General features: G+C 52.9%; 8 protein-coding genes across 8 annotated transcripts; 5 read left to right on the top strand and 3 right to left on the bottom strand.

Moving 5' to 3' along the window:
• Positions 1–1,694: 1,694 nt before the first annotated feature.
• On the top strand, positions 1,695–2,614 carry BDZ83DRAFT_539326 (uncharacterized protein; the record flags this gene model as incomplete). The annotated part of the gene is made up of 4 exons (XM_060503388.1): positions 1,695–1,821; positions 1,894–2,062; positions 2,251–2,482; positions 2,564–2,614. Coding segments are annotated over 4 exons (579 nt in total), but the record flags the coding sequence as incomplete, so codon positions are not given.
• Positions 2,615–3,641: 1,027 nt separating this feature from the next.
• Positions 3,642–6,875, bottom strand: BDZ83DRAFT_636910 (OPT family small oligopeptide transporter). Its single transcript, XM_060509279.1, has 4 exons — positions 6,109–6,875; positions 4,547–6,031; positions 4,006–4,474; positions 3,642–3,851 (listed from the first exon to the last, which is right to left on the bottom strand). The coding sequence occupies exons 1-4, from the start codon at positions 6,423–6,425 to the stop codon at positions 3,783–3,785; spliced, it is 2,340 nt and encodes a 779-aa protein (XP_060359877.1). The 5' UTR covers positions 6,426–6,875; the 3' UTR covers positions 3,642–3,782.
• Positions 6,876–7,347: 472 nt separating this feature from the next.
• On the bottom strand, positions 7,348–8,947 carry BDZ83DRAFT_636915 (3-hydroxyacyl-CoA dehydrogenase). The gene has a single exon (XM_060509280.1). The coding sequence runs from the start codon at positions 8,779–8,781 to the stop codon at positions 7,777–7,779; it is 1,005 nt and encodes a 334-aa protein (XP_060359878.1). The 5' UTR covers positions 8,782–8,947; the 3' UTR covers positions 7,348–7,776.
• A 418-nt stretch (positions 8,948–9,365) lies between these two features.
• BDZ83DRAFT_636919 (histidinol dehydrogenase) lies at positions 9,366–11,159 on the top strand. The gene is made up of 3 exons (XM_060509281.1): positions 9,366–9,834; positions 9,890–10,589; positions 10,645–11,159. Exons 1-3 carry the CDS (start codon positions 9,473–9,475, stop codon positions 10,885–10,887), a joined length of 1,305 nt encoding a protein of 434 aa, XP_060359879.1. The 5' UTR covers positions 9,366–9,472; the 3' UTR covers positions 10,888–11,159.
• BDZ83DRAFT_636922 (uncharacterized protein) lies at positions 11,154–13,950 on the bottom strand. The gene is made up of 4 exons (XM_060509282.1): positions 13,403–13,950; positions 13,206–13,330; positions 12,044–13,152; positions 11,154–11,979 (listed from the first exon to the last, which is right to left on the bottom strand). The coding sequence occupies exons 1-4, from the start codon at positions 13,493–13,495 to the stop codon at positions 11,204–11,206; spliced, it is 2,103 nt and encodes a 700-aa protein (XP_060359880.1). The 5' UTR covers positions 13,496–13,950; the 3' UTR covers positions 11,154–11,203.
• A 2,203-nt stretch (positions 13,951–16,153) lies between these two features.
• BDZ83DRAFT_636930 (acyltransferase family-domain-containing protein) lies at positions 16,154–18,201 on the top strand. The gene is made up of 2 exons (XM_060509283.1): positions 16,154–16,562; positions 16,619–18,201. The coding sequence occupies exons 1-2, from the start codon at positions 16,244–16,246 to the stop codon at positions 17,968–17,970; spliced, it is 1,671 nt and encodes a 556-aa protein (XP_060359881.1). The 5' UTR covers positions 16,154–16,243; the 3' UTR covers positions 17,971–18,201.
• Positions 18,202–18,772: 571 nt separating this feature from the next.
• Positions 18,773–21,076, top strand: BDZ83DRAFT_588981 (uncharacterized protein; the record flags this gene model as incomplete). The annotated part of the gene is made up of 1 exon (XM_060506190.1): positions 18,773–21,076. One exon carries the CDS (start codon positions 18,773–18,775, stop codon positions 21,074–21,076), a length of 2,304 nt encoding a protein of 767 aa, XP_060359882.1.
• A 582-nt stretch (positions 21,077–21,658) lies between these two features.
• BDZ83DRAFT_636938 (dioxygenase) lies at positions 21,659–23,858 on the top strand. Its single transcript, XM_060509284.1, has 2 exons — positions 21,659–22,589; positions 22,747–23,858. The coding sequence occupies exons 1-2, from the start codon at positions 22,141–22,143 to the stop codon at positions 23,417–23,419; spliced, it is 1,122 nt and encodes a 373-aa protein (XP_060359883.1). The 5' UTR covers positions 21,659–22,140; the 3' UTR covers positions 23,420–23,858.
• The last annotated feature ends 1,149 nt before the right edge of the window (positions 23,859–25,007 follow it).

The raw sequence follows: 25,007 nt of genomic DNA on the forward strand, positions 1-25,007 counted from the left end.
CGTTCCTGCGTTGATATCCCTCATTCAGCTTGACCGCGTCTTGAACTCTCGGTGAGTGATTGTCGATGGGGTTCCTCTCTCAGGCGCGGAAAATGGCTTGGCTGGAATGTTACCCAGTTTTGCCAGCACGAGCACCTTGGACAACGCTGTAGACAAGCAAGACATGGTGCGTGCGTATAGACTTACAACCTTACAGAGTACTAGGTGGGCGTAGTGAGTCTAGTAAGAGGCACCATATGTCATGATTCTACGCTCTTCCATCTTTGAGTGTGGGAATTCGAGAGTCATCGCGACTGAATGAATAATGTCCAACGTGTTGTTCCTGGTTGGGTGAGACACGAGGATCCTTGCTGCTGCTGCAGAGCGTTGTGCCACGCCGTTGGGCCTTGTGCTCAGGCACCGATACAGATCGATCGAGCGACTTTGATCATATGCTCGAGGTGAGCCACCAGTGGCTACACTGTCTCGTGAGCTCTCGTAAGCTCTCGTGATGTGGTCATCGAGTTATAGATTCACTTCAGAGTCGTCCTGCGAGTCTGTCTGTCTTGTCTTCAAGACGACGTTGACGAGCTTGTTATTCTCAATCGGGAGATTCCTGTGCAGGGCCCCTAAACTAATCCTATTAATAGGCGCATTAACCCCTCATTCAGCTGATAGTAAGGCGGCTGCACCCGCACCCCCCAACACTGTTAGCACAGCGCAACATGGACGGTCCTGGGCCGAGTTAGGCTTCATGACACCCTCCTTTTCAAGCAGCTGTTGAAGAAGAAGACGACGAGCTGAACTTGATTCATATTCCAAGAATAATGTCGTCCCATGGAGCAGCGCCAGGAGGGGGAAGGGAAAGAGATAACGAAAGAAGATGACTGATTGATCAGCAACCCCGGCACGCCGGTGAAATGATCCGTGCCGAAATGGCGGTGACAACGACGGGTCCTGTACATCATGTACTCCTAGGGAGGGGGAACTCTGGGACAACTCACGTCTGGTTGGAATGGCGGCGGGGTGGAGACGAGAACCCTCACCGCGGCCATTAACATCGCAGCCGACGCATGGCGGTGGAGGTTGGGCATCATACACCGCGCATGATCCATAGTAGCGACGTGGCGGAAAAAGTAGAGAGAGGCAGCAGCCAGCCAGAATCTCTTCATTCTGTTTGGTCTACTGCTCTCTCTGCTGCAAGCGTGGCCGCAGGTTTTCGACGAGACCGCCCTTCACGACCCTCGCCTCGCCTGGCCTCGCCTCTTCTCACTCACCTCTCACCTCTACTCAGACAAGCAGAGTCTGTTCTGTCCCTACCCGAGGTGATCCCTCCCCCTTGTTGCATTTCGCCCTGCCTCATCTCAATCGCTCCGAGATCCCAAGCCCAAAGGAGTCCAGTCAGCCCCGGGTTTCTTGCTGCTCGATTGTGGTTCTCGAGGTTGGGTTAAACCACTACCTAGGTACTGCATCCCACCGCTCATCCCACACCCCCAGTCTTCAGTCTCCGTCATGTTGCAATGATTTGACCCATTCTCCGTACCCTTTCTCTTACCTACCTTACCTTGCCTCGACCTTTTTTTCTCTTTGGTCTCCGCCAGAGCTATCCATACACCATACCGACAATTGAATCTTTAAACAACCCCCTTCAGAAACTCTCTTCCCTTCCTTTTCCTCTTCCCTCTTTTTCCTGTTCCTGGGATGTGTGGCAAGAGATGGTGATCGGGAACCGAGATTTTTCGACTTTCAGGAGTAAGAGTACCAAGAGCACTAAGAGTGACTCGGGGAACGGGGACGATGCGTCCATAGGCACGCACGAGAGCTCGTACGAGCACCCTCTGGGTGAGTACAAACCTATGACCGACGGTCCATGAAATCACCAGGTTTATTTGCTAACATTGAGACAATCTCCAGCCCGCAAAGGCTACGATATTGGCCCCGCGTCGAGATGCGAGGTCGGCGACGTCTTTGAGTTTCTCTGGGCAGACTCGCACGAGTTCGAGTGGGAGTGGAAGTGCCTTGGCTACACGCGCTTCATCGTCCTTCGACACAGCGACACTTTTCCGCACTACTGCCACTGTGTGTAAGTTTTGATCATCTCCAGTCTGCCACCGCTGGTTTCCCTCTGTTGATGTGGTTGAGCTTGTTGTTGCCTTTTACCCCTCCTCATCAGCGCCCCTCATCCCACCAAACCCCCGTCAGCAAACCAATTCAAGCCATAACAAACCTAAACCTTTCATCTCGCTAACCTCTGATCGACAATGTCACCAGTCCTATCTCCACCCCCACGAAAAATGACTTCCAGAAGCCCGGAATCGACTCGAGCCAGCAGGGCTACGTCTTTGACGAAAACGACCGCACCCCGCCCTTCGATCGTCTCCCCTTCTCCCCCGTCGGCATGCAGCTCCGTCCGGGCAAGTTCCGCGTGAAAGAAAACTCACGCGCAAACTACGCCGACGTGCTCGAGATCGACCACGATGCACAAGTCATGGTCGTCGGCGACGTTACGCGCTACTTTGACCGGGTGCGGAGGAACGTCAACAAGGCCGTCATGCGCAACGTGTTGAAAAAGGCGTTGGAGCAGTACCGCCAGGGCAAGCTCGTCGGCAAAAAGGGCGCCAAGCTCGAGGCGAGCGTCGTCAATGGCGGTGGGAGCCAGGATGACGAGGAGGAGTTCAATTTCGACGAGGAGCCCGAGGACGGAAGCGACCCGGACCATCCCGATGTGTTTCTACGACCGGATGAGACCTCGTCCGTCATTGAGAAGCGGAAGCCCGATCGAGGAGACCGTAGCGACCGTAGCGATCGGGAACGCGACCGAGAACGGGACCGGGAACCCCTCGTCAGCGCAGAAATGCCGCCCCCTCCGCCCCCGGCCCCGCCGCTGCCGCCGATGGACCTCCCGTCCCCGATGCCGATGCAGCAGCCGTCGCCACCGCGAGAGCGAGAGCGCGACGACGCGTCCTCGATCCGGTCCCACGCGTCTCGAGAGAGAAGGCATTCCCGGAAAGAAGCGCCCCCGCCGAGAGGTGAAGACCTCCCGCGGAAAATGTCGGATCACCACGTCGACGGCGCCGCTCGGCCGTACAGACAACGCATCGACCTGCCGCGCTCCCGGAGTCATCGGGCCTCTGAACACGAGGTCTCTGCTTCAATGTACGATGTCGCTACGGCCAGGGCGGACTGATAAAAAATGAGTTGTGACATTGGGATTTGATGGGTGATGAGATGACGCGCATTTCTAGGATGATGATGATATGGTTACCATCGATCGATCGGCTCTTGATACGGGTGCTATGAGTGGCACGACGGCGGCTCTGAATGTTTTTTTTTCCCTTCTTTTTTTATGACACCTATCATGATTGCATGCATCAAATGCCTCGTTTGCTTTTTTTTCCTGCTGCGACTACAACATCAACATCAACAAATAACGAGAATCCGCCAGCATTCACGGAGTACAATTAGACTTGTTTGGTATTTCCTTTTGCTTTTTTTTTCTTCACAATCATCATGATCTTCAGAAGATACATTACCAAAAAAACTGTACAAATGATAATCAGACTGCGAGTTTTGTCTCCTCTCCCCCACTCTAAGATCTCACGATACTCCCGAGCAGCTTACCGATTTCACTGTGACTCTTGAACTATGACTTCTAGAATGCATCTAGAAGAAGATGGAAGGATGCAAGGTCCGCTTGGGTAGCAATTTGGGCAGCAATTCAATACTAATTTCCTATCTGGGGGCCCCGCGGGCGCTAACTGCGGCTGTCTGCATCGTCATGCAGGAGGATTTACGATCCTCTCTCACCAACTGGTCGGACCAAAGGTCTCATTCTCCCCCACCGTCTTCAGAATGGCGCCATACGTGGAGTCCTATATGCAAGACACGATTAGTTGAAATGAGCCTCGACGTCAGATAGCGTTGCCAGCGAGCGCATTCACTTGCGGGCATCCGCGTTTCGCGGGGAGAGTGAGGGAGGAGGGGAAGGGTCCCCAGTCCCAATTTCAAGATGCATATGCAACTCACCAAGGTATTATATACGTCGACGTTTCCCCACCATTGCGGAATCGTGACATTGGGCAACGTGATGGCGAAGAAGATGACAATGGTGCTGATGATGAGACCGGCGTCCAGCGCGGCGGCGGTGATGTAGTTGTACGTCTTCCACCACCCGTGAAACCTCTTGCGCACCCCGTGGTTGAAGATGAGCCCGACGATGGCCCAACTAGAGAAGCTGAGGGGCGTCGCCGGCGGGAGCCAGCCCATGGCGCCGAGCATGACGGGCGCGTGGAGGACCTTTGCGAACTTGAGGTTGAGGACCTTGGCCAGCACGTAAAATACGATGGGCAGGCAGGCGCCGATGAGCCAGAAGTAGTTGAAGTTGTGGTAGATGGAGCCGGCGCCGAACATGCGGCGGGGACCGATCACGCCCCAGACGATTGAGGATGAGAAGAAGGCTCGGCCATTGGGGCAGGTGAAGTGTGCGTGTTGTGTGCTAAGGTCAAAATGTCAGATATCAAGCTTACCAAGAGTGAGTCATCATAAGGGTTTCTTTGGATAGACTCACAGTGCACAACAGTTTTCAATGTTGCCAAGAGTCCAGTTCATCACGGCAATCTGCACAAAGACGGCCCAGATGGTAGCCACAACCTGACACCAAAACGTGACGCGAGGCGGTATCTTCATGTAATGCGCCATCTTGAGGTCGCCAGAGTATGTTTGCGCCTGGCCGAGAGTGATCGTGCTGTACACCTTGAAGATCATGACACCAATCGGCTTCCCGGGGATCATGAAGCCCGCCAAGAACGGAGACAGCACGTTGAGAGCGAGGCCGAGGTTCGAGATGGCGAGGATCGTGCACGTGGGAATCACAAAGATCATGGCTAGAAAATTGGCGACGAAGAAGGCCCACCAAGGCAGCTGGGAATCGTAGCCTTCCGCTGTTGCTAGACCGAGGCCGATGGCGAAGAGCAGGAGTACGGCGTACCACCACTCGGGCGCGTCGACGTACTTTTTCGCGAGCTTGAGATGGATGTCGGCTTCTTGGTTGCGCGCGGCCTTAAGGCGATACCAGATTTCTTTGCCGTGGAAAAAGCCGCAGTGGACGATGGCGGCCGTGAGGGCGGCAAAGGAGAGGCCGTAGTTGAGGGCAAAGGTGGGCGGGAGGAAGAGGGGCGAGTACTGCTTGTACTTTTCTTCTGAAAAGGTGTAGCCAGGTCCGAGAATCTTGCTGACGTTGTAGGAGCTCTGGGTGTTGTCGTAGGTCTGCGAAGTGTTGATGGGGAGGTAGTCTGCGAAGAGGGCGCCCGAATACGCGATACCGATGGTGGGGATGATGACGAACGTGAAGAGGCCGATCAAGACATTAACGTGGGTGTGTGTAGGTGAGAGCAGGGGGTCGCCGAGGTAGGCGGAAACATAGGTCCAGTCAAACGTGATGGGAATCAGAGAGAGGCCGGTGAAGCCTCCAAAAAGCTGGTTGACGACGATGTTGTTCGGCTTGATCCAGGTGACAAAGGCAAACACCGATAAGCCTTGCCAGAGAACACCCGGAATCCAGTAGTAGCAGAACATGGCTGCGAGTACGTAGAAGAAGTACCGGTATCGACTGATGATCCAGCCGTTGCTGTGCGTGCCGTCGCTCTTGCTCTTGTCGTGGAGGGCGTAGAAGAGAGACGTGTTGGCGAACTGGTTGGGCCAGATCATGGCGGCCGGCCAGACGAGAAACCGGCGGCAAAGGCCTGCTAGGCCGATGCCGATGAGCTGGGAGCTCAGCGTGAAGAGCAGTTGGAAGCCCCATCCGAGGTTAATGTCGTAAAAGGGCTTGCCCTGGAGCGCGAGGAGAGCGTCGGTGCTGTAGGCGTAGCCGATAGAGACGTTCGACATGAGAGTGATAACCACGTGCTCCTTGATCGTAAAGGGGCCGGTGTTGAACGTCCATTGAACGCCAAAGGTGTTGAAGACCTTCATTGGCATGACCCTGGCCCAAAGACATCCAATTGGGTAGACTAGCAATTGGACAATGATGGATGGGAAGTTGATAGCGGGACTCCTGCGAAGATGGAGGAAGAGTGTCAATCATCGGTATTCCTGACGTTCCAAAGTCATGTCCAACTCAGCTCCACTTACCTCATACTCAAAAACATGTTGAGGCCACTCCCAATTGTCACGAAAATCATACCCAGAATCCACGCTCGAACTGTGTTGGCGACTTCACCCCCATCTGTGTTGCGTACAGCAGCACGTACTTCCTCATAGGGCGAATCCTCCGTCAAAATGGCATCGGCGGCAATGATCTCCTCAGAATCGCCGTCCTGGAGCGCCTTCTTCACCATGTCGGCCTTGTCCTGGGGCAAATTGGGGTCCCATTGATGATCGCGCTGGAAGTTTTCGAGGTCTGTCGCCGCCTGCGTGACGTCCACGCTATGGTTCTTTTCGTCGGCCATGGCGGCTATTGGCTTTGCCTATGTTATCGAGCGTGATGTTGATGTTGGTGGCTACTGCAAGGCTCTACGCAGCGAAGATTCACTAGCTAGATCGTCATAGCTCAATGGCTGATCGATCTCAGGTTTCGCGGGTGTTGGTCGCAGATTGGGACCGACCAACATTAAGAACACTTGCTTCACGATGGGTGTACGTACGCGTCTCTCATATAACTTGATCAACCGGTGAATCAATTGAACTCAATCAAGATCCCAAGAGGGAAGTTGCCCGAAGGACGTAATAACGGTCACCAGGACCATCCCACCGTAACGTACCACGAGGCATCGTTATCATGGATAAATGGTCTCCTTTCTCCACCTCCATAGAGCGAAAGGGTGGTGTTCCCAGGTAATTCGTGTTATCTCGCCCGAGGCCGGGGGCGGGGTGGCGCCGTTTATTTCCCCGGAAGGAGGGGGGAAACGACAGGGAACATGGAGGATTACGTGCGGTTGGGATTCCTTTAGAGGAACTTATTTGAGTGAACCCTTGCCCGCTTATCGTCTTGACAAGTCTTGTCCCGACGCGGCAATGCTTGGTCCAATTGGCGTTAAACTCAAAACAAAAAGTTCCCAACCGTCGGGGGGGGGGGGGTTCCCCTTGACAACATTGAACCGTCGGCACGTTGCAACAGCGTGACGGCCGAACGACTCATAACGAATCCTCGGTCTTACCCCGCCGGTAGATAAGGTTGTAATTCTCCCCCCAACACGAAGGAGTTAGATACGGATAATCTTTGCCCGTGGAAGATACGGATATTGTGATAAGACGGAAGGGGTCCCGCGGGGGGTCTTCCGACGAACAAGGATCTCGGACTGAAATCCCGGGTAACCCGGGTCTGGCCGGGAATGTCACTTCGAGCGTTTGTTTGGAGAATCCCAACTGATTGCAGCGAAGTCGTCTAAACCCAGCGCGACGATGTCAATTGACCTGGATTACCCGTTGACTTTCCTTAAATCATTACCACTATCCCGGGTGCTGGATCTATAACACCCTAGATGACCTCGGGTATCCAGCTGTTCCACCTGCTCGGTACTACCAGCGTGTAAACGGCTAATCATGGAGTCCTTGCCTCGAGGTAACCCTCAGTAACATACATGAGATACCTTGGCGGCGATACTGCTCCGTACAGCATGCCTGAATACAATCCAACATCCACAGTCTAGCACATTGACCTCAGGGATCATGATGCAATGATAACGACAGCCCAGTGAGAATGAAGCTGGCCTTTTGCTCCTCTTCTGATTCAAGGCTTTGAACACAACACTAGGCTTTGAACACAACTCCAGAAGCCCTTGACTCAAACAAAGAAGCACTCTACTTCTTGGTATGGGTCTCTCGCTGCCGTTGAACATCCAAAATCTTCCTCAAAGCTGCATCTCGCTCCCGAAATTGCTCTGGATTGGGCAGACCGTAGGCATCCACAGTCTGTTGCACAACTTTCGCATCCCATGTTGGCCCGTCACTCGTCCCTGTGCCCTCCAACTCATTCGTTGCCTTTTTCTGGAAATTGATAGGCTGCGAACCATCCCATACCTCTTGGACAGTCCCAGAAAGGTTAATCAAGAAGGCCTGGATCCCAGCTACCCCGCCACCCATATTGTACGACTTGAAGATGCCCTGCACCGCCCATCTGGGCCCGATACTCGCTTCCATAATGGTGTCAACGTCTTCCGTGCTGACGACGCCCTGGTCAACCAGTGAACAAGCTTCTCTGAGCAGCGAAAATGCCAAACGGTTCCCGACGAAACCAGGAACCTCTTTTTTGATGACCACAGGTCGGTGACCGGACTCCAGCCCTGCGAAGAACATTTTGGCAAACTCGACTTCGTCCGCATTTGTAGTCGGTGATGGGACAATCTCGATTAAAGGCATGATGTGCGGCGGGTTGAAAGGGTGGACCACCAAAAGACGAGTCGTATCCACCATATCGCGGCTCTGAACCGACGCAGCGATGCCAGACGTCGAGCTCCAGAAATGTGCGCCAGCAGGCGCAAAACTTTCAATCTTTGGCCATACTGACCGCTTGAAATCTGGATTCTCCGGACCTTGCTCCTGGACGATGGTGGCGCGGCCGCATGCCTCTTCGAGCGTGGTGCAGATCACGAGGCGGCCGGATTCGCGCAGGCGGGATATGCCCAGCGACGCATCATCCGAGTCGATGTAACCTGGCAGGACTGTGGAAACGTGCTGTTCGAGGTCTGGCCTCGTATCAAAGACTCTGACGGTGCTCTTTGTATGTCTCAGGTAAAGGGCCGCGAAGGAGATGCCGATGGCCCCTAGCCCAACGAGGGCGACGCGCTCGTTCACGTCAGATGGCATGACGACGATGGAAACAATTCCAGTCAGTTTGACTGAATGCCGCTTATGTAATGAATTGGCTTGCCGATCGAAGAATCTTAAGGATTGCCGTAAGGGAGAGCCGTCACAAGAGAGACAAGTCAAGTTAGGGGAGGCTTGCCCCGCATGGCGGAAGTCTCAATCCGGGGCGTTTCGGAATTCCGAGCTTTTGCCCGTGAATCTCTAGATGCGTTTCCCTCATGCATAAGCTAGCGTACAATGCAGCTACCGGGGTCTACTTTGCGTACCTTACTGAGAGCACGATCTCACGCTCATAACCTGGAGCAGAGACTGCTTCTTAGAGCAATGTTCGGCGGTGTGAAAATTTTCGAAAAAGCGAATGATAGGAGCACCTACTTACGATACTCAAACGATGGCCATCTACGAGAAGATATGACAGGTTTATCCTCGAAAGAGGTTGAATGACACTTGAGGGGAGAGTAACTTACACAATCGACGGAATTCCGAGAAACTCCGCGACCTAAGGACCCCAACATCGATGTTGACGCGTTGTATATTAAAGCATGAGGAAAGTCTTCAGAAATATAGAAAACCATCTTGCGACTTTCATCCTTTCTCCAGAGCAAGTAACAATAATCCTACAAGATCCCTTTACCTCAATAAGCTCCCTGTTCCAGACACTACCATTGCCCGTACATCACCACCGTCCACAATGGTCCAATACCTCAAATCCAAAGCCACTACAAATGGCACCAACTCTACATCCCCTCTCGATGTCCCAGGGATTGTAAGGGGCGTTATTGACGATATTCGGGCGACTGGCGACAAAGCTGTCCGGAATTATTCAGAAAAGTTCGACAAGTGGTCGCCGGCGTCCTTTAAGCTCTCCCAATCAGACATTGACTCGATCGTTTCAGAGGTTCCTGCCCAAGTTATTGCCGACATCAAGACGGTGCAGAGCAACGTTCGGACATTTGCTCTTGCTCAGCGAGATTCTCTAAGGGAATTTGAGCTCGAGATTCGCCCGGGAGTTTTCCTTGGACAGAAGAATATCCCCATTGATCGAGTCGGAGCGTAGGTCTTCCAACGTTACGTGTTCTCATATGCCAAGTTGCTGAAAGTCGAATAGCTACATCCCCGGTGGAAGGTATCCGTTGCTCGCATCCGCACATATGACGATTCTCACAGCAAAAGCAGCGGGGGTACCCAAAGTCATCGCCTGCACGCCTCCAATTAACGGAGAGATACCTCCTTCAACCGTGGCGGCTGCATATCATGCAGGAGCTGACGAGATTTGGATACTCGGCGGCGTTCAGGCCGTTGCGGCGATGGCCATTGGTACCGAAACCATGGACAAGGTCGACTTCATCGCGGGTCCCGGTAACCCCTTTGTAGCCGAAGCTAAAAGGCAGCTCTTTGGTGAGATTGGGATCGATCTTCCCGCCGGGCCAACTGAGATTCTCATTGTCGCCGACGACAAGGCGGATCCGACAACCGTCGCAACTGACCTGCTTTCTCAAGCGGAGCATGGACCGGATACTCCGGCAGTTCTCATCACTAACTCAAGGACCGTAGCCCAAAAGTCCCTGGAGGAGGTTGATCGCCTCTTGAAGATTCTGCCAACTGCACCGCTAGCCTCGGTCTCTTGGAATACCTACGGCGAAGTGATTGTAGTCGATTCTCTAGAAGAGGCCTATGCCTTGGCAGATGATTATGCAAGCGAACATGTTCAAATCCTGACGGAGAGACCGAGGGAGGCCCTGGAGAAGATGAGAAACTACGGCGCTCTATTCCTCGGAGCCAAGACTTGCGTTTCCTATGGCGACAAGGTACGCGATTATCTTGACTACCCCGGCGTCTCTGTTTATGCTGACATTTGACCAGTGTATCGGCACAAACCATGTCCTGCCAACGAAGAAGGCAGGTAGATTTACCGGCGGGCTCTGGGTTGGGAAGTTCCTAAAGACTGTCACTTATCAGGAAGTTGTTTCCGAATCGGAGAGCGGAGAGCTGGGTCGATTGTGTGGTCGTGCTGCACGCGCTGAGAACTTCGAGGGTCATGCTCGCTCTGGGGACCTCAGAGCAAAGCAATTTTTGGGTGATGAGTTCGAATGGCTTAGCAAATAGGCGCGGAGCCACACGTATTCAGCCGGGGGGGGGGGTCTCAATTCATTATTTTAACCTCATTCTCATTGTGACGCAAGAGATAGGCAACGAGTAGTTCGTCCATGTATTATTCTGCCAGTCCATACTTGCGGCACGGTTATCAGTTGAAACTGGTGTACTTGAAGATGTTAATCGAATTCACTTTAGCTAGGTATTAGCGGCACAAAGCATCAAGACAGTTTTTGTTTTCACAAGCTTACTCTGTCTTAGTACCTTGGACAATGTAGTTGGGTTTTGGAGATATTCTAGGCTTTTTGGTCCGCTAACGGGCTATCATTTAGAGTAAACTAAACCCCATATGCTCAAAGTTGAACGACGGTAAAAATGAGTCCCATGCTGGGTCAGATCCATCCAAAATGTCTAAATCCAAGGTCTCCATGCTGTCCATGCCAACAGCATCATCTGGGAAGTTGTAGTTGCCGTCCATGAATCCTTGCAGACTTGTTGGAAATGCTTCAGCAACTCGTCTTGCCGAATCCCATGCATCATTTGATGGCATAGTTCTACTCATAGCCCTAACCTTCCGAGTGGGGAGAGTCGGGCTGACAGTTGTTTCGCGCTCACGTCCGTCCGCAAAGGTCTCTGATTGCCTCCCAGCAAGCTTGCGGCAATTTTCAACAAACTTAGCCAATCCAGCCCCCATCCAACTGACAAGGTGGTACCGCGTACATTGTATGGACTGGCAGATCTCTGCAGCTTTTGACACATGGTCGAAAACATCATTCTGATCGATATCGAGATGGCGATGATACTTTGTTGCGACTTTGAGAAGGAAAGTGCACGCGTATGCTATCATTGTGTGGTTGTAGTGCGGCAATCCCACCAACCCAGCTTTGAGATCTGGATCGTTGCTGATAAGCTGGATCGTTGATCTAGCGGACTCGACCGTTCCAAGAGCTAAGGCGTGAAACTCAATCGGAATCGGATCATCGACTGGGTTGGACGAAAGTCCTCGAAAGACATGGGAGCCAATGAACAGTTTCGCGAAGTGGTAGTGCAGGCGAAGATTCTTGCGAGGGAAGGCTCCTATCTGCCTCTCGATATCTCGTTGGGCTGTCAAGCACATAACACAGTTAATAACAGCCGCTCACATTTTGACAAATCACTCGAAACTTACTCCTGTATCGAGCAGCCCACAGATTGTGCCATCGGTCCACCTCTAAATCGAATTCATCGAGCTCCTTCCTGAATCTTCCAGATATGCGACTGTCATCATTCGAGCCGAACATATAGGTGACTTTCTCCAATATCGAAAGCAGTTCCAGCTGACTGGAAAGACGAACGTCGGTGCTTGAGCTGGGAACGGAACGGAGGTACTTCCTCCATCCTTCCACAGACGACGGATTGCCAAAACTTGAAGGCCTGCCGTACAGAATTGAGAGGTGATGGTCGCAGATGTAGAATAGATACCACACCCTCAAACAGCTGAGCACATCTTCCCGGTCCTTGAGCCCAAGACTATTAGAAAACCTGTCGTCAAGTTGGCTAGTGCCGATGACGATTTCGTATGACTTGTCTAGTTGGAACTCGATAGCTCGCCGAATGGCGAGACCAGACACTGACCATGAAAGATCACTGAGCCAAAACGAAGCTATGCACAATCCTTGAAAGTCGTAGAGATTTACGTGCTTCTTGAACATGAAGTCAGACACGAGCTTGCGAAGCCGAGCACTGCACACGCGATATATTTGCTCACCCCTGTGTTCATGCAGAGCCGAGACTGTGCAGATTGCCACGAACAGCAAGGGAGATGCGCGGCGCACGCTGTCTAGATCTTCAAACCGGCTTGTGATCCCATAGAGGTAGTAGTCAGTTCGCTCCAAAAACCTCTTCACTAGACGTTCTGCATCAACCCGCTGAAGATTCCCTTCGGTGATGAGATCCTGAGGCTCTTGTGCGGGTGGTTGAACTGCCAAAGGCGCTGAAGAAACAGCTCCATTCGCATTAGCAGACCTCAATCTCGTGATTTCATGCAAAGAGCTGATGGGCGCTTGACTCAATGGCTCGACGAGCTCTTCACTCTGTGCACAAAATGAACCGGATTGTTCTTCCATCTCTTGATCCTCATCTTCAATGAAGGTGCCAGTATCATCCAAAGGCAAGCTCTCAACATTCAGCCTTCCTGTAAGGGAGGTCTTTAAAGGCCCGAGCAGCGGCTGAGATCCTTGTCGTAGGAGGCTATTGATCGCTGTGTGCAGCATGCGAAGATCATCCACCATTTCCGACCTTCATGGTGTGTTAGCGACGCAACCTATCAGACATGAGGCGGGCAGCCGAACCGATTGGGACTTGCATCATTGGACCCCGTCTCGATCTCTCGAGCTGGCCGTTTGAAGACGCACTCAATATTTTTCTTCCTACAATGCTGGCATGCCCCATCTCGGCCACTCGGCAAGCATCGCACCTTTGAAGGGAGGTTAGCGATGTGCTAGTTGAAACACCACGCATGCCAAATGATCGGGGAGCCTGCACGTGCCTTTTGCTTTTGACAAGAGGAGCAAGCCTTCATACGGGAGCTGAACGCGGCCCGGTGCAGTCTCTCCGGCTTCTTGCCATGAGTTTCCATCATGAGTGGAATGTCGAGCTGTCTCAGAGGTGATGAATCGGGGAGAAAATGTTAGAGGCGGAGTTGACCGCGACGCTGAGACCCCGATATGCCGTTAAACCAGATACCCCTATAAAGACACTTCCCTAAATAGCCTAGTAATATGTCTGAGTGACCTCCCTTTTTCCTCTCCCTACCTACAGTGCCTACTTCTGCCCTCCAAGAAATATTACGATAATCACCAGGCCACTATCTCTGGGCTCTCTTGCAAGATTATTATGATAGCTGTTGCTTTTCTAATTCATTCTACCTGACTGTGTTTCCCAAATTGGATCAAGGCGTGTAACGCGTTGCAGGGGATTGCGCAACGAGGATCCCAAGTTCATAGGTATCTACATTGGCCATTGCGGCAACGTCTTAATCATATTTGCTCTTTTTCTCAAATGAGGGCACTGTGCCTGGTAAGCTTTGATGACCGGTAGGAGATGACAGAGTACGAACCCGAGCACCCGACTTGCCGACGTGGGCTCACATATCTCCCGTTTGCACCCGTGGCTCTAATTGATCCTCTGATGGCGTGTTCGGCTGTTGATGAATCACAAAGGATCGAATAGCGAGCTTTGTCACTCGAATAGTCTCCCTTCTTTGCCAGCCGACCACGCCGACCCCACTCATGTTTTCAATACTTAGACAATAGTCTCAGTTGTAGCCTGCTTAGAAGCTTGTAGCCCTGCTTGCCGGAACGCATGAGCGGGCCGACACTCGAATGAATCTCGGCGATTCTGATCCGGGCAAAGGGGCGCTCGCACTTTCGAACGAGTATCACTATTGCAAGATTGTACCTAAGGTATCCCCTCCGTCTTTCAATCATAATATCACCAATGTGTAACCGTAATTTGCACCTCATTCAGTGGCTTGAATGACGCTAGGGCAAGTGAACAGATATAAAAAGTCTGGCCCAACATCATCTTGGCGCGAACTTTTCGACCTTTGAGAAAACTGTACTATCTATACCAACCCTTTCTTGCTTGCCACATTTACAGTCTAAGATTCACAGGACCCAGCTCCTCCTAGCCATGGACCACTATCACGTCAACTCCTTCGGCAATACATGATGTCATCAGCCTTGTGTAACGGTACAGCATGCCATTTCGAGATCACTGGCATGCGGCCTCATTTCCCATCATACCAGTCATTGACCGGTTGACTGCCCTCTCCTCCCCTCGCCAAGCTTGCCGAAAAATCATGCCGGAACGCGGATTCGGTTTACTTGCTTCCTGGCCGAGACTCGTCTTGCCCGGGGGGCACCACCTGACGGGACCTGACCTCGGCCCGCTCATTGCGCTAGTTTAGTGCGAGACACAGTCATTGCCCATCTCTCCAACCTCCAGTCAGCATTGACATCTAGACGAATTTCAGGGCGCGAAAGAAGAATGTCGTGTAACCGACAGAAAGGATGTGTTTCAAAGTAGTTCGATATCCCTCTACTTGTGCTCACTTCTCGGCAAACCAACCGGTACCCATCTCAGGTTGATGACCAAGGCAGCACAACGTTTTGCATTGTATATTTAAGACTGTGAGTGATCTGTCATGGACCGGAGGGGTTTGTGTGATGGCAATTTCGGTCACTGTATGCTGAGTAAAGTAATCATTTATATAATCATGCTACAGGTCACATATTGGCTCGGACTGTCCTTCACTTCACGCTCAAATGAAGAGCCAGACTGAAGATCGTAAGTAGTGATTACTTAGCGTAAACAAAAGGTGAGTACCTGTACATACCTTAAAAATGCATGCTCATATCAAAGAGAAAGGAAGGGGCCATTTATGGTCTTATTTGGGGTTACACAAGGCGAAGTATCATTTCCTCGAAATGCGGCCTTCAGGGTCCAGTCGACTGACTCCCTTGCCCTGCTGATCTTTTGACTGGTGCAACAAGAACAACTCACTAGGGGCTCCAGTATCCCTATCAACGACAGTGGTGTCTCAAAGCTTACGATCAAAACTCTTCTTATCAATGAAGGCCCATTCAGAGCGCTGAAATGACATCTTGATCTTTAGCGACGTAACGACGTCGACAGACCCTCCTAGTTAGTGCGGGAAAGGCGTATGGGTCTCATTGGTATTTCAACAATAGAAGGAATTTTAGAACGAGCCAACGAGTTGGGCTTCGAGCTTGCTGCTTGCGTTCCATGAAGCATTCGGGAGTTCTGTCTAGCTAAAGTAGTGTCAGCCGAGAGATCAGAAGCAGGAGGAAAATACGTGCCTAGAGCTTGACGGCTGTTCAGCTCAAGTTTGCACAGGCTGCTTTAGACTTTTGTGCTCGATCCAGAACACCAAAGCCTCTCGATGGCTGCACTGTGAACAAAGAGCTGTCTCCAAAAACACCGCCTCCCGACTGCTCATTCGCCAAGCACAAGGTGATAATAAACATTCCTACCTTGGGCGCATGTCATAGTGCTGGCTAGTCGAAAGGGCGATGGACATTTCGACTCTCGATAGGGCCCCCGATGGTCGCCTATGAGCCCCCAAGGGATTTCCTTACCGAAGATTCCATCCCATGAGACATTCTGGCATGCGGGAGGAACGGACGAGAAAGGGGGCGAACTTTCCGGCTCTCAACATCGCCAATCATTCTCCATAAAACGTCGCTGCATTTTCTTCTCAAGCCGCATGCAGGACTCTTGGTGCTTCACCTCCTCGACATTGTTCAATATCACCACTTGGACAATCAGCAGCACTGCCTGCTTGGAGGGCACCGCCGACGACACCATGCCCGGAGACCTGGAGTCCAGCTTGCTGAAGTCTCAGCCTTCCTCTCCTTCGTCCTCCTCGCAGGCATCTTTCTCTTCTTCTTTGGACGACTTGGAGTACGCTCGTATCTGTCAGGAAGACAAGGTTGAGAGCTTCCGTATTGAAACTCTCGAAGTAGAGGATGATATCTCTGTCGCAGACACCATCGTCGCACCTCGTCCTTTGCCGCCTTGGCTGAGATATTCCAAGAACCTTGTCTTGGCCTTGATTCCGAGTTTTTTGCATCCAGTGGACCCTGATGCGACACCCAAGCCCCTTCACCCATCAGCTTGGCTCGGTAAGTTAATCCACCTCCAGCACAGCCTGAGTTTCTGTAGCTAACTGAAGATAAAGATGGGCTTCGAGGACTCGCAGCCTTTTTCGTCGTCTGCCACCACTGGTCCCTCTGCACGCTGACCGGCGAGTTCCGCCGCGGCTTCATGAGCGATGACACCCCTATCTTTCTTCAGATCCCGATCCTTCGCTTGGCCGTTTCAGGACTGTCGAATGTCTGCGTCTTCTTCGTCATATCCGGTTATGCCCTGAGCTACAAGCCCATGAAGCTCATCAGGCAAAAGAAGTCGGCCGAGTTTGCAATCGCCACCGCTTCCTCTGCTTTTCGTCGGTATATCCGCCTCTTCCTACCGACAATGATCACATCACTCGCCGTCGCTGGCCTAGCCTACTTCAAACTGTTTGAGCTTGAGCCTATACCTGGTCCACTTATCACCATGTTCAGGCCACCAGCACTCGACAATGTATGGGACCAAGTAGTCGGATGGTGGGGGCACTTCTCAATTTTGTCCGACCCAATGGCCAAGAACCTTGACAGAGGAAGAACGTTTCCATACCAGCCGCAACTTTGGACTATCCCCGTGGAGTTTGACGGTTCACTCATTGTCTTCTTGGCACATGTCGCCTTTTACCGAGTTCGCCCTAGCGTTCGAATTTTTTTCCTTGTGTGTCTTCTCGTCTACACCATTCACTCCGGCTACTGGCAGTTCTTTCTTTTCTTATTCGGCCTACTCCTCGCCGCCCTTAGATTCTACGGCGACGATGAGGATGCCGACTACGAGAGCAATGGCTACGACTGGGAAACTCTACCGCACCTATCGAGCCCTTCGTACTGGCGACGTGAGGGGCTGAGGGGGTTCAGTGCCCCCATTTCGTTCATCAAATCTTCAAAAACCTACTGTATCTCCAAGAAGACTCTCCAGTTAGCCTCTTTCATCGGCGCCCTATGGGTCCTGTCGTTCCCCGAGGGGAGCGGAAGTGTGGCGCAAACCCCAGGATTCAGAACCATTTCCTGGCTGACCCCTACACGATACGGCGAAGGCGATGGCTTCTGGATCCCCGTCGCCGCTGTTTGGCTGGTTTCCACTATTGACCAGTCACAATTCATTCAGCCGATTTTCACGGGTCGGGTAATCCAATACCTCGGCCGGATATCGTTCGCTATCTACCTCGTTCACAACTGCCTGATTTGGCTTTGGGGCTATCACTGCATTCAGTTCTTTAGTGCTATTACTGGCATTCCTCTTGAGGCCAACCTTAGCACTAGCTGGGGATTTGTCGTCTTTCTTTCAACGTGTCTTTACTTACCAGGTGTCGTCTGCGTGGCGGATTTCGTGCAGAGATATGTGGATGTCAACGCTGTTAAGTTTGCGGCTTGGTTCGAGGGAAAGTTGATTGAGAAGACGAAGTAGTGGACTTTTCAGGGTTGAACAATTACCTTACTTACCGTTTAATCATATAATATTTTACGATTCTGTAAAACTTTGTTACGGCAACCGATCAAGAGTAATGATTTAATGTAAGTTGGCTTACTACAAACTTGCTGTTATGAATCCAACGTCTAGGAGATGAATAATATCAGTCGGTCTTGAGGTTACTTTTTCTATCGGCTTTTTGAAAAAGACGTAGCGACGTAATTATCCACAAGTACGCTCGACGCTGAGTCAGCTCGGTCAGGATGGGCATCATGGCTTCACCGAGGTGAACATCAAAATAAGACGAGAGCTCCGCTGAAAAAGCCGGAGAAACGAGCACGGCGATCGTTTCTCCGTGTTGTGGATCGTCATGTTAGCCCAGACGCTTCCATCCGTATATCTGACGGATCATCGGCTAGTCAACCTTGTGGATGGAAATTTCCGAGTCAGTGCCCCAGGGCGACTGTGGATACTGTGAATACGAGCAGCGCCATGGTGTTCCCTAATTGGGTTGCCCGTCCGTTCGTAGGGTTTAAGGCTGGATATGTTCTCATGTGGGAGGCGATCTAAATGGAGAATCCAATCTCGGTTCATTTGATCAACCTTCTTTGCAAGCTTGAAGATTAAATCTGGCCTTGTGGGCGTACTCAGGGGGGCATCATCATCATGATCGAAATATGAAGGCCAACCTATGCTTCTTGTCCGACTGTGCTTCACGCACCTTGGCGTGAGTCTTTGCATGTCTTCAGAAAGCTTCAAACGCCGACTAACGCTGCCAAGCCGTGGTGTCATTTGAGACATGGGAGTACCGGAGGCACAACACAGCTGGGAGCTGGAAGACCGGGCCAAGCAACCCTCTTTTAGCCCACCTCAAGAAGACATAACCGCCTACGGATCAAGATCACAATACCAACCAGAGCCTCTGTGGCCATTCCAAGAAACCGACCGAGACAAGCAGCCTCACTTCTCACCACCACCTCCGCCACCGCCTCCTCCGATAAATCCGCCAATTCACCATCAACCCGCACCGAGCCCGAGAAGATCTGGCCACACCCGACACGTCCTAAGGTACTGGGGCCTCGAGATCCTCACCCTCTTTGTCGCAATCTGCCTACTCACCGCAATCATCTGGCTCCTCACACACTACGATGGCCACTACATGCCGAAATGGCCCTTTGAAATCAACCTCAACTCCGCCATAGCCCTCCTCTCGACCTTTCTTCGCGCCGCCATCGTAGCCGCGGTGGCCGAAATCATCGGCCAGATCAAATGGACCTGGTTCGCCGAGCAGACCCGGCCCCTCCAACACCTTCAGGACTTTGACGCCGCGAGCCGCTCCATCCTCGGCTCCACGAAGCTCCTGGCGATGCTCGTGTGGAACTTGGGCTTCTCCTCGACCGGATTCCTCGCCATCGGTGCCGCCACCGTGACAATCGCCAGTCTTGCCGTCGGCCCCGTCACCCAGCAAGCCGTCCGCACGGTAACCTGCCCCATGCTCGAGGACAACATTCGCGCCAGGATCCCCGCAGCAAACTACGTGCCGGGCTCGTCGGCGTACTACCGCGTCGGCGCCGGGTCATATGAGATCGAGGTGGACATGAAGAGTGCCATGATCCAGGGGATCACGGATCCGGGCAGCCAGGACAGCGACGTCCAGGTCCTCTGCCCCAGTGGGAACTGCACGTGGCCGGACTACGGCACGGGCGTCACGCACGCGAGCATCGGGGTGTGTAGCAAATGTATCGACACGACGAGCTTCGTCAGCGAGCCTGACACGGTGGGCAACCTGTCGCTTCCGGATGACGGCGCCGTCATCAACATCCTGGCCGGAAAGTATATGTGGATGGGCTACAGCAACCTGACGGCGTACACAAAGCTCTTCAGCGACGACTTCGCCGCGGCTGCCCCGGTTTCGATGGCTAACTTTAGCATGCTCATGATTTCGACGTCTCCGTGTACATCGGACAACTCGACGGGGACCTCGAAGTTGACGTGCCCGCACCGCCTCTCGCAGTCCGACAATAGTTACTTCAGCAACCTGGGCGATTACGTTGCCGCCTCGTGTATCCTGTACCCGTGCTTGAAGGAGTATCATGCGCGATACGTGAACAACACATTGACAGAGACGGTCGTCCGCACGACGACAGCGGTGTCCAATCCTGCCGAGAACGCGGCGTCGGGATACTCGTTGTACGGCAACTACACCGCGAGGCAGAGCCCCTGTGTGATCGATAACGGCACCTGGTACGATACCACCAACCAGAGCCAGGCCTTGGACATTCCCGGGCGCATCTGGACCAACTTTAGCGTGAGCGGCAGCGACGAGGTCACCGGTGTGCCGAACGAATGCCTGTACAAAATGGACGGGACCTTCTTCTCGGCGCTATCGACCTTCCTCAAGGCGAGCTTGCTCAGCGCCTCGTGTAGGTACGACTCCATGCAGAGCGGGCACCTCAACTGCTACGACTCGTGGTGGCTCACACCGTTGTGGGCCGATATGAACGCCACCGTGACCAACCTCACGAGCGCCGTCGACGACTTTGCTTGGGCCGTGACGAACAAGCTCCGGATGACGGGGCTCGGGCCGGACGTCGTTCGTGGCGCGGACGCGTTATTAAATCGGCGGGCCGAGGCGCTGGGCGAGGTGTGGGCGAGCTCAACATGCACCTATTTTGACAGGCAGTACATCGCCCTGCCTATCATCTTGGTAGGTCTCTGCGGGATACTGCTGGGCTGGATCATTCTCAAGAACTATAACGACCCCGAGCAACCCGTCTGGAAGGGCAGCGTGCTGCCGCTTCTATTCTTCGGGCTGCACGATACCATGGGTCCAAAGGGGACCGCGGGCGGAGCGAGCAATGGCGGTGATGGGCCAAGGGACGGGGGCCGCATGGCGAGGAATATGACGTTCTTCAAGGAGAACGGACGGTCGGCGCCCGAGCTAGATCGGATTCAGCAGGAGTCGGGCCGGATGAGGGTGCGATTTCACGGCGGGACGGACCCGGGATTCTTGGATCTGGGGACAGGGAGGAGTGATCCAGAGGCCGCGAATGCGTCGTTGGTGCCGGGGCAGAGTGACTCGCGCGGCACTAAGATGAGATGATTCTCGCCGTAGAGAAGGTAGAAATGTGTTTTTTCGTTGTCAATGTTTATGATTCAGACTTTTCTTGCTTGTGATCATACAACCTTTCCCCAAGGAAATGTTCAAGCCAAGCCCAAGGGCCGTTCGGGAGGCCGAATCTCACCGGCGCCGATCCCGGAGGACGCACCAAGGAGCCTCTGAGTTCGAGATCTGGCAAATCGGTAGCGACCGAAACTACCTTCAACGATGAAGAATAATGTCTGGACAAGAGACGCGACAGTTGAGTCTGGGATCATGCTGTGCAACATTTCATCTCCCCGTATCACACACGACTCGCGGGAGCCAGCCTTAACCCTCAACACCCGCGTTTCTTCCCGACTGAGCCGCTTCGATGCGCCGATTCGATGCGCTACATGGCCAAACATCGAACGATGGGAAGCTGAAGGATCCAACAGTTCCGGCTGAATCCAAAACCGACAACGACGCCCGCCTGACAGGTCATGCCAATCAGGAGAGATGGATCCGTCAGCGAGTTGTGAGCAGAATCCCAGCCATCTGGCATTGGACGGACTATGTCTCCATATGTTCCAGGCATCCAGCCAGTTAGAAACAGATGAACAACTCTTGATGGAGTCTAGTCGACGCCGTCTGTCTTCCAGAGTGTCCTCCCCGCATGCTTTGAAGCTTTCCCACGGGTTTCCCCCGCATTTCGGCTCCTAGGCGTGGGAATTACACTTACCCATGCCATCATCGCTACTCATTGTCCCGGATCTATGTTTTGCCCCCCTTGGCTGAGTAAACGAACCGCAGGGACCATGGCGGGGGTTAGTCCATCGTCTCTGCCACTCTGATCGAGGCCTGGTGGTGGGATGGATGAGCCACCGCGGGGCACAAAGCGCGAGGCGCGAAAGTTTACCCCAAAGAATTGAACCCCTAGTCAAATTGCCGAAGTCTGTTGCCGCACTCGATGCCGCACTCTGTTGCCGCAACCAAAGATGGTCATACGATTCATGCCCACCATCCGTGGCTTGCTTGTCTGGATTGCTCATGCCTAAATCCGGGGCTCCAGATTTTGATACTTAACCATGATGGCCCTCCGGTTCGTTCGCAGGTTTGCTTCTGTGTCAAAGAATCTCTCATCCTACAAGTGCTCTCCTCCATCTCCATCACAGCGCGTTGTTTCTGTTACCCTCCAGATACCCTCCACCAAACACATCTCCACAACATCGATCACAATGGCTACGAACGGCACAAACGGCGTCAACGGACACGCCAACGGCGCCAATGGCACCAAGAGCAAGTTCGACCCCAACTTCACACAACATGTCATCGACCTCATGAGCCCCGAGACCAAGCCCAGACATAGACAGGTTCTCGGCTCTCTCATCAAGCACCTCCACGACTTCTGCAGAGACGTCGAGCTCACACAAGAGGAGTGGGTTCTGGGTGTCAACTACATCAACTCCATTGGCCAGGCCTACCAGAAGAACCGTAACGAGGCATGGAGAGTGTGCGATATTCTGGGTATTGAGTCGTAAGTTACCACCCCCCTTTCCCTGCCCTCTAGCGTGGCCGTCTACTCCGAAAATCATTTACCCCGCGTGCGCGGCTTTTCCGGCCGCGCCACTACGATGCCATGTTTGCAAGCAGAGACCCAGCCAATGGCTAACCATTCTCCCCCCTCTCTACAGTCTCGTCGACGAGATCAACCACACGGTCGAGACCGAGTCCGGCGTCACCCCCACATCCTCCACCATTCTCGGCCCCTTCTGGTCTCCCGAGACCCCCTTCCGCGACCTCGGCGCCTCCGTCGTCCAGAACATGCCCAAGGACGGCCAGCTCACATACTTCCACGGTGTCATCAAGGACGCGGAAACGGGCAAGGGCATCCCCGACGCCGTCTTCGACATGTGGCAGGCCAGCACCAATGGAAAGTACGATGTCTTTGACCCCGAGAACCAGACCCGCCACAACCTGCGCGGCAAGTTCAAGACGGACGCCGAGGGCAAGTTCTACTTCTACTGCCTGAAGCCCACCGAGTACGCCATCGACACCTCCGGCCCTTCGGCCGACCTCCTCAAGCTCATGGGCCGCCACCCTTACCGCCCCGCGCACATTCATATGATGGTCACGCACCCCGACTTCATCGGCGTCACGGCACAGCTCTACCCCAGCGACGACCCGTACCTCGAGACCGACACCGCCTGTGCCGTCAAGGACGATTTGCTTCTTACCTTCAAGCCCGTTCAGAACGAGGCCAAGGGCGCCACCCTCGACGTCGAGTACGACGTCCGCCTGGTGTCCAAGAAGTACAAGCCGGATTCCCAGATGCTCATGCAGAACGCCAACCAGAACAAGTTCTAAACTTGTGGGGGCTTCTGATTTGAGCGAGAATGAGTGGTTGTTTCAGCATGTGAGAGCGGAAAGTGTGGCGTGTGCATAGTACACTGAAAGGACAGCACACTGGGTCTGGATAATTGTTTTGAGCATGAGACTCCGAAGAACGGAGATTTCTCACTTTTTTTTCTTCTCTTCGTGTATCCCTCAAAACCGCACTGCAAAATGGCGTCAGTGCAAATGTGGCCCGTTAGAAGGCCCAATTTTCTCCGCACGAATTAGAAATTGATATCCTCTTCAAGTTGATTCGGTAGAAAACCGCGGTACTTTGGTGATTGGTTGAAAGTGTGCTTGTGTCCTCGTCTCCAAGTGTGCAACTCGTACACTAGACTTTCAGTTTAGCTATTGAGTTTCTGGGCGAATGCTACGTAGCGAATTTGAGTAAACCGGCTCTTGGGAACCGCTCTGAATCTCTTCATTTCCTCACTCGTGTGACGTGAATTCCCAGGTCCGTTGACGAATAACTTTGACTTGACTCGACGCGACTGAAAGCTCAACTCTGAGACTCTGCATGTCTTCAGTCAACAGTGTCCCCGACTTTTCCCCTCCTCCTCCTCCACTTACCGGGTTCCTTCGGAAACCCTCGGCTAAGCTATTTTCGCCCTCTCCTTTGGGTCTTGGGGGGACGATTCTTTTCCCGACTCAAAATGCCGTGGGGGGCGAGACCGGGGTAGGACGTGCGTCAGTGGGGCTAGGCCGGAACTGGAGAGCGGCTTTGCGATACTGCTGACATTTTTAGAAGCCAAGAGATCATGGTTTCCCCTGACTCCGGATGGTAGTCTGCACGTTATCCTGCCGTGCGTGCCTGAGAGCTATCACGGCTGATGGGTACGGCAGGCCATGGACATTGAATCCGTGGGCTCGGGTTGTCGCTCTTCGGTCTTAACGTGAAAGCTGCAGATCTATGAGGAGAGCCGCTTCCCCTACCCCGCGATCCTAGTGGGTGTGTTGTCAACACCGGCAAATTGATCGGCCAGGGAATGGATGGCAGATAACAACCACCGTATTCAAGCCACGAGCTCCAGGTCACGGACAATAGATTTCGTTATCGTAGTTAGGCCTCAAAGCTCTTCAAGAATAACTAGATGTGGCAATGACCCGTTTCTAATTCAAGGCTCGTTCCGTTGTACATTTTGGACAAGATCTAGTCGCTATGCGCGTTCTCGGAGAATAAGTGAGCCTCGATATCTACTGATTGAGTCAATGCCCATTTGGCTAGACCGCACTGTGGAACAAATTCGACAAAGCTTCTGACAAGCATTCAGCGCTCCCGTCATCTCAAAGATAATTACCACGTGGTGAGGTAGAATAGAAAGGGTTTCCCTAACAGGCATAACCCACGGCTCTTACTTTTCCGGGAAAGTGCAAGGGCACTTTCTCTTTGGTATGAGAAATACATTTCTCCGAGCCCATTCTGGTTAATAACATGAAGGAGTTGGTGCTCATGCTCATTCATACCGGTGTCTCTTGACATGTTGTCCACAGCATACTCAGTACAGTCGATCCTATCAGCGATAGGCCTTTTGTAGGTAAAAGACATCCCTTGCTAATTCGT

Source organism: Colletotrichum acutatum (genome assembly GCF_030867785.1).
Source record: "Colletotrichum acutatum strain CBS 112980 chromosome Unknown BDZ83scaffold_133, whole genome shotgun sequence".
Lineage (NCBI taxonomy): Eukaryota > Fungi > Ascomycota > Sordariomycetes > Glomerellales > Glomerellaceae > Colletotrichum > Colletotrichum acutatum.